Genomic DNA, 7,732 nt, shown 5'->3' on the forward strand with positions numbered 1-7,732 from the left:
ACACACCTTTTGGTGGTACAACATGGGCCCTTTGAGACGGATAACATCACGACGTCATCGTTCAAGTGACACGACAACGACATCTGCGACACGGCGGCCGTGTGAGCCGGAGAAAGCAGCTTCCTGTATTTGCAACCGGGGGTCTCGTTCCGTCGGCCCCGGGGGGTCTTTGACGCAAGCTTAGCCTTAGCGTTAGCTTGAGCGACGGGCTGAGGTCGACGGAGAGGACCATCTTTTAGAACTTACTCAGAAGCACCTTCCGTTCCTCTGTGTCACGTTCTTGTCTCAAAATGGCCACATTACAGTTTCCGTCTGCATCTAGCCCTAGCCACGTGAGACGTGCACATTGGAGAACGGAACGTTAGCTCAGAAGGAAGTCTGTCGTAGGGATGGCTAGTCCGTCTGTCTTCGTCCTCTGGTTCTTCTGCCTCGGGTGAGGGTTAAGAGGGTTAAGCTAGCGCTCAATATTAATATAATATATATATAAAGTATTAATAATAATAATAATAATATATATAAAGACAGACTGGTCAAAGGGTACATAACCCTTTCTTCAGTTCTAAACCCTTAACTATAACCCTTTCTTCAGTTCTAAACCCTTAACTATAGTCCTTTCTTCAGTTCTAAACCCTTAACTATAACCCTTTCTTCTGTTCTAAACCCTTAACTATAACCCTTTCTTCAGTTCTAAACCCTTAACTATAGTCCTTTCTTCAGTTCTAAACCCTTAACTATAACCCTTTCTTCAGTTCTAAACCCTTAACTATAACCCTTTCTTCAGTTCTAAACCCGTTCCTATAACCCTTACTATATAAAAGTTATTCCATTTCAGATCAATATAATGATGTATAAGAAATAATATAATAAAAAAACAACAAAGAACAAGAAACCAAAAAAAAACTGACAGTGCAGCTTTAATTGGCCTACCTTTATGGCATTTATTTTTCCTTTTGTAGATGAAGTAAGCCAACACGCCCACCATGCCGCAAGCCAGGATGATAAGTGGAGCACTCCCTGCAATAAATAAAGAAACGCAGCAATAAATCCACGGTTCCGCTGGTAACAATCTGGGAAAATCTGGGAATGTAGAAGAGACTCACAGATGGCATCGCTGAGGGGCACTGGAGGTTCCGGCTGAAAGTCAAACATTAAAGCGTTAGTTTGGACATGTGCTATGGACAGCGGATTTCAAATACGTTGTATCGTAGAAGGTCTACATTCATGAAGTGTATTTGAATGTTCTTCAATCCGATGACATTTTGTTCTACGTTTGTGTTCCAACTAGTTTTTTCACTGGTTTTTGCACAATGTGGAATGTGTGACCGCAAACAATGTGGGCCTGTCATCTAGCAGCCATATGTACTGTAATTAAAAAAGTCTGAACGTCTCTCCAGCTTAAAACCAGAGGAAGCCAAAGAGAGGAATGAAAAAAAGTAATTACCAGATTGTTCACCGTTGGGTTCGCTGTTGGGCATTCTCTGAATGGGAATAAAGAGAGAAAAAGCTTCTTTAACAACAATGTCTTTAGCATCGAAAATAGAACCAAGAACCAACAAATACTTTTTTTTTTTATACGGAGGATCTGAGGTCAAAGGAGGATGTTTCACCCTAATTATTTTGTTGTGAACGAATCCAAACAGCAAGTTCCCCAAGAAAAGCAAAGGTTCAACATTTTGAGTATGTTTAATGTATAATCTATTGTAATACACATGGATAAAATATGCATGCAATGTCAATTCAACGTATCAAAAGGTTTAGATCAATATAAATACACTCAAAGCATGAGCATTATTTTTCACCTTTTTTCCCTCTAAATCAGGGTCTAATTTCAGTAACGGTGAAAAACGCTCATTCTCGCCCCCTGCTGGTTCTTGAGAGGAATCCCCTCGCCACCTAGTGGCCAGGGGCCGGAGCTGCCCCTGGTTGTCGGCTTTATGCACGATTTCAGCCGAACCCCGGAAAGTTCCTCAGAACCCGTCGATGTGTACTGGCCCCAACGCACCGTCTAAAGGCTCATTTATGCTCGACGTACGGACGTAATTGTACGCGTCCGTTTCTAACGTTGTTACCGTCACTGCTCACATACTTCCATGCGTCCTTTACGTTGGCATAGATGTTAACCAATACATCCACTAGGGGGCAGCGCAGAGTCAAAAGTTTATGACAACAAACCATAGACTGTAAAAAGAAAACAACAAACATGGCGACTATGGAGGAGGTCTTGATTATGTACATAATAAATAAAAGAAGAAAACGGGCTCGTTGTAAGAGGCGGTGGTCGGTAAGGCCGTCGTCGTCTTCTTCTTCTGTCTCACACTGGCTCTAGGCTCCGTATCGGGTAGTGACGGCAACAGCGCCCCCACGGCTTCCGGTGGTACTGCTCCGTTTGGTGCGTATCCGTAAGCTTTGTGGAAACGGTCGAAAAACGGACGAAATGAACGCAGAGTACGGACGAAAGGCTCCGTCCGTATCCGTATGCGTATTTAACGTTGAGCATAAATGAGCCTTAAAGGCTCATTTATGCTCAAGCATAAATGAGCCTATATATGCTCGAGCCTAAATATGCTCGAGCATAAATGAGCCTTAAAGGCTCATTTATGCTCAACGTTAAATACGCATACGGATACGGACGGAGCCTTTCGTCCGTACTCTGCGTTCATTTCGTCCGTTTTTCGACCGTTTCCACAAAGCTTACGGATACGCACCAAACGGAGCAGTACCACCGGAAGCCGTGGGGGCGCTGTTGCCGTCACTACCCGATACGGAGCCTAGAGCCAGTGTGAGACAGAAGAAGAATTCTCCGTCCTCCAGCCGCGATGAATTTAACGGCCTTACCGACCACCGCCTCTTACAACGAGCCCGTTTTCTTCTTTTATTTATTATGTACATAATCAAGACCTCCTCCATAGTCGCCATGTTTGTTGTTTTCTTTTTACAGTCTATGGTTTGTTGTCATAAACTTTTGACTCTGCGCTGCCCCCTAGTGGATGTATTGGTTAACATCTATGCCAACGTAAAGGACGCATGGAAGTATGTGAGCAGTGACGGTAACAACGTTAGAAACGGACGCGTACAATTACGTCCGTACGTCGAGCATAAATGAGCCTTTAAGGTATCAGATCGTGTCGGTCGGTTCAGAGAGCGTCTTCTTCGTCAGGCCTGCTCTGGTGCTAAAGCCTCACAACAGCTCCTCCCAACAGCCGCTGAGGCGTCACTTAGGATTAGAAGTCTGCAGCCGATTACAGGGTTCAGGGTTGTCTCGCTATCCTGGGATCTGCTCTGATGATGACAGGGATGGGGGTGGCTTGCACTCAACAATTCATTCAACCGTTGGGTTGACTCATAAACACTTCTCAAGAAACTCAAGAATTTTCCCATTCTCCCACATTCTCCCATTCCCTGGAACAACGACAAGAGGATGAGGATGACTGGTGTTGAATCAGTATGTTGAATCAGTAGCGGCATTCAACCTGTTAGTTTGTTTTGAGGAGAACGAGGAGGCACCAACACTCCTCCTCGTCGTCCTATTTCTAGCTCCCTGAACAAATGCCACTGCCGTTTTCATGCAGCCTCAGATCAGCCTAAAGTAAAAAGAGTTTGCGGTCCCAAACGAGTCCCCGTTGCGTGTAGGTGAGTATAGCTAACAACGCAACGTTGCAGAGCTAGTGGGCGGAGCGGTCGCGTCAGGTCGCGCCGCTCAATTTTCGCTCCCCGCTCCACTTAAAGATCCTCCCGCTCCAGAAAAATCGCTCCACTTTAAAAGAGGGAGAAATAATCTACTACGAATTGCCACCTTAAAACAGAAAACTTAAATACTAAAGAAGAAAGAGCAACGGCAATATATTTCAGTCATAGAACATTTATTTGCAAAGATAGACAAGTGCAACTTCAATACACACATTTGCCTAAAAATAAAGGGATCGGTGGGATTCATTGCCTAAATGATATGATAAAAATATATTAATTGATATGAAGCATATTCAAAAAACTCACATTTTTCTTTGTGTGTGTTCTCTCTGTGTGTGTTCGCGTAGCACACTCTCATGTTTCCGCGAAATGTGTCTTCTTAGATTCCAAAGTGAATCTTTACTCACTGAAACAGTGTCACCACATGGTTGATCTTGCTCTACATTGTTAGTATCTAGTTGTTTTTGTAGTAATGGTGCACTTGTATGACTTCTCAGTTTCCTCTCTAAAATATTTAGTGAACTCTCCAATCTCCAACGAGCTTACAATGGCCAATATTTGAAATTTACCGGTCGGCCCAGCTTCACTCAGTAACAGATTGTGTGCAAGTCGTTTCCTGCTATTTTCCAACATCTTTCGCATTCATCTGCGTGTCCTGCCCTCATGTGCCACATGTGTGCGCTTCTATTGAGATCTAATAAAGCAGACCGTGACGACCTTCAGACTCCACAGCAAGCAGATGAAAGTCAGACTTCAGAGAAGGGTCCTCAATCCCGCAGTGGGTTTAACTTTGGGAAAACTAGAGCCGATAAAAACTGCTACATCGTGGTCTCTCGACATATGCGGAACGAGGGAAGAGGAGAACGAAATGCAGTGAAGAAAGGAAATTGTCTAATATGAGCAGGTTGGGCCTGGGAAGCTTACAGGATATCAAGCTGAGCCCGCAGGGGCCAAAAATAACGAACCCAACAGGACACTAAAACAGAATCATCCTAAGAGACAGTTCAACAGAAAGACCGCAGACGAGAGCAGCGGCGCCAGCAGAGGAGGAAGAGGAACTGAGCCACTAAATTAAATCAAATCTGGCTCACCGAATAATTCCGCGATGGCCACAGTGGAAACAACCCACAGACGGGTTACTTGCAGACAGACACAGGGCTCCTCCGTCACAGAGGGGTTACAGGAAGAGCAGTGGGTTGTATCTGTGTGCTGGATCCCACGTATACCTCTGACTGCTGCGTAGCACGTAGTGGCACAGCAAGAAGTCTCCTTCTCAGTAGCAGAATGCTTCAGTCGGTGTTGATACAACGAAGTGGTCCAGGCGTGCACACTGCAGGGCCAGGGCCATCCGCTGATACTGCACACCTGCTGCTGAAGGTAGCAGGTGTTGTTGCTGTGCATCCCCCCCCCCCCCCCCAAGACCACCACCATGTATGGAAGGGGGTTGTAGAGTCGTGGGGTAAGGTGTGCAGATATCCGCAGCAGGGATCATAAGGGGAACTTGCCGTTATCCATTCAGCAAATCTAGTTTGCAGTCTAGTTTTTAGTGAGCGGAGCGAATGGAATTTTTCTCAGACCACTGAGTCTGAGGCATGCCCACTGAGGCATGCCCAAGCAGCAAACCCACCCAGAATTAATTTCTTCCTAGTTGTTTTCAATATTCATACATAGTTTCAGGGTTACGGGATTTACCGTAAAAATATTGACATACTATTCTAAAAATTAAAGAGGCTGGGGTTTTGTTGTATATAATTTAGAGGAAACCCATCGCAACGGCAACGAAAATCCCGGTCGGATCCATCCGATCGTGTGTGTGTGTGTGTGTGTGTGTGTGTGTGTGTGTGTGTGTGTGTGTGTGTGTGTGTGTGTGTGTGTGTGTTTCTATTCTAATCGGTGTAATTTCTCGCTCATTCGTAATTATTATATCAACAGCCTACTCTCCAACTACATAGGCAGTTAGGCACGCGCATCTGTACCCTAGGCCTACATATAAAAAGTCGCGAGTATAAATTATACACACGACAAGCATATATTTTCATTTATATTCATTCAAAAGATTAACATACTATTATTATTAAATTATTGTTATTATTAAAATGAAAGAGGCTGGGTTTTAGTTTTATATAATTCGTTTATATTGTTCAGTAGTATAATGCCTACATCATGAGGCCGTAAAGCAGTTAACAGAGCTGAGGACGTGGTGACGTCACCGAGTCCGCTCCAATTGCAGGTGCGCACTCGCGCATCCTCGGAAGTCCGTACTGGGCTTACTTGGAAGTCCGTAGGGCTTACTTGGAAGTCCGGACTTGCCAAGTACGCACTTCCAAGTCCGCGAGTAGGCCTACGTAGTCCGTGTACTTGGTATTGAGAAACGGCTGTAGTTTGGAAAGGAACGAACGCATCTCGGCTCAGCTCAAGATCGGATTTTTTTTGTTTTCCGTAAGAAATTGGATGTGTGGCGACGTGGCGTGTGTAAACAGTTGTTGTGAAACCGTGAGAGTTGGCAGCTCTGTATTTTTAAACGTATTTCTTTCTTTCTTTTTTTAGTATGAACGACATATCGAAACTAATCCTCAGCATTGGTCCATAGCTGGCGTTATGCCTTCTATTTCTAGATCTTCTGACTGAGTACCGGTACGCATCTGAACTAACAACATAATCACCGTCACTAGATATAAAGAAAACTTGCCACCTCACCTCGCCTTTTTTTATTAGGCTTTGTCTCCAACTCCTATTTTTTATTTATTTCCGTTGTATTTCTTTACTACTATACTTATTTTATCTTATTTCAAAGGTTTAATTTGTTATTTGTGTGTGTTATTATTGTTGTGTGGCCTCCCCGTGTCAGCCTGTGCCTGTATATCAGGCACACAAAGTAGACACGCAAAGGCAGAGCCTTCTTTCTGGGGCAGAGCGGACATTACCGGCCAGCCAAATGCCAGACAAAGACAATGTCTGTTTGTGGTGGGGCTCACTTTGGGACCATTACCAATACTGAGCATTAGTTTGGATATGAGCTAGTCAATAAACAGCAGTGCGCACACTTTTTTTTTTTTTTTACTGTCAGTGAATAGCACCGAGTGAAAGTCAACGTTTCTCTGCGTCTGCGTCAGCGTCACTCACCCAAGCCCGCAGCACTGCGTATCGGTGGTTGCGTTACAGTGGCGCACCGTCTGCGCCAAATCCGGACAAGCTGAACACGGTTGGCATTTCCCACTTCGTCCGTCGTTGTACGAATTGTCCGCACACTTCCGAGTGCGAGTGTCCCGTCGTCCGCCGTAGTCGTCGTATCCACAGTTCGGGACGAACTCAAACCCTGCAAAAGGAGGCGGTGAAGCGGTGAAGTATGTGGGGAAGATAAAAAATGAATAGTCCTAAAAGCCTTCACGTCATTGTTACCTGGTTTTATCCATTCCATGTCACACGGTACACATTGTGCCGTGCGCTTGTTGTAATAAGTCTGCAGATCGGGGCACAGATCAGAGTAGGACATGGTGATGCTGTCAGCTCTGACTCTAGTCCGTTGTAAGGACTGGAGTCCTGACAACGACAAGAAGTTGTTGGCGGAGCGGGGGTGTGTGTGTGTGTGTGTGTGTGTGGGGGGGGGGTGTTGTACGGGGACTGCGCTTCGCCTCAGATGCGAAATGACAACGGTGGACCTGTTCGTAATTCATTTATATATTTAGAATTTTTTTATGTAATAATTATCAACCTTAATTTTGGTACTTGGGGCCCTACGCGCTCTGCGTAGGCCTACTGCGTATGGGGAGCGGCGGTGCTGCCTTTAAGTCTGGTATTATCACGTATAGGCTACCATATATTTAGATTCTCTTTAGTAGTCAGTTATATCGTCTTCTTCTTCTTCCTCCTCTTCTTCTTTTTCTTCTTCTGATCTACAGGGGGCTTTTATCCACACGCTTTTTATTTTACACACACGCACACGCACACACACATTGGTTTAAGCACCATCTTAACTTGTAGACAACAGCATCTCTTGGGCGGTGTATATTAAGCTCAGAGAAGCTCCGCGCGTGTTATATACAAT

General features: G+C 44.8%; 1 protein-coding gene across 1 annotated transcript; it reads right to left on the minus strand.

The window, feature by feature from the left end:
• Positions 1-8: 8 nt before the first annotated feature.
• On the minus strand, positions 9-7,208 carry LOC311352189 (uncharacterized protein). The gene is made up of 5 exons (XM_084472409.1): positions 7,087-7,208; positions 6,811-7,003; positions 1,442-1,478; positions 928-1,134; positions 9-324 (listed from the first exon to the last, which is right to left on the minus strand). The coding sequence occupies exons 1-5, from the start codon at positions 7,178-7,180 to the stop codon at positions 319-321; spliced, it is 537 nt and encodes a 178-aa protein (XP_084328535.1). The 5' UTR covers positions 7,181-7,208; the 3' UTR covers positions 9-318.
• Between the last annotated feature and the right edge of the window lie 524 nt (positions 7,209-7,732).

Source organism: Micromesistius poutassou, assembly GCF_964030765.1.
Source record: "Micromesistius poutassou genome assembly, chromosome: 8".
NCBI classification, from domain to species: Eukaryota; Metazoa; Chordata; class Actinopteri; order Gadiformes; family Gadidae; genus Micromesistius; species Micromesistius poutassou.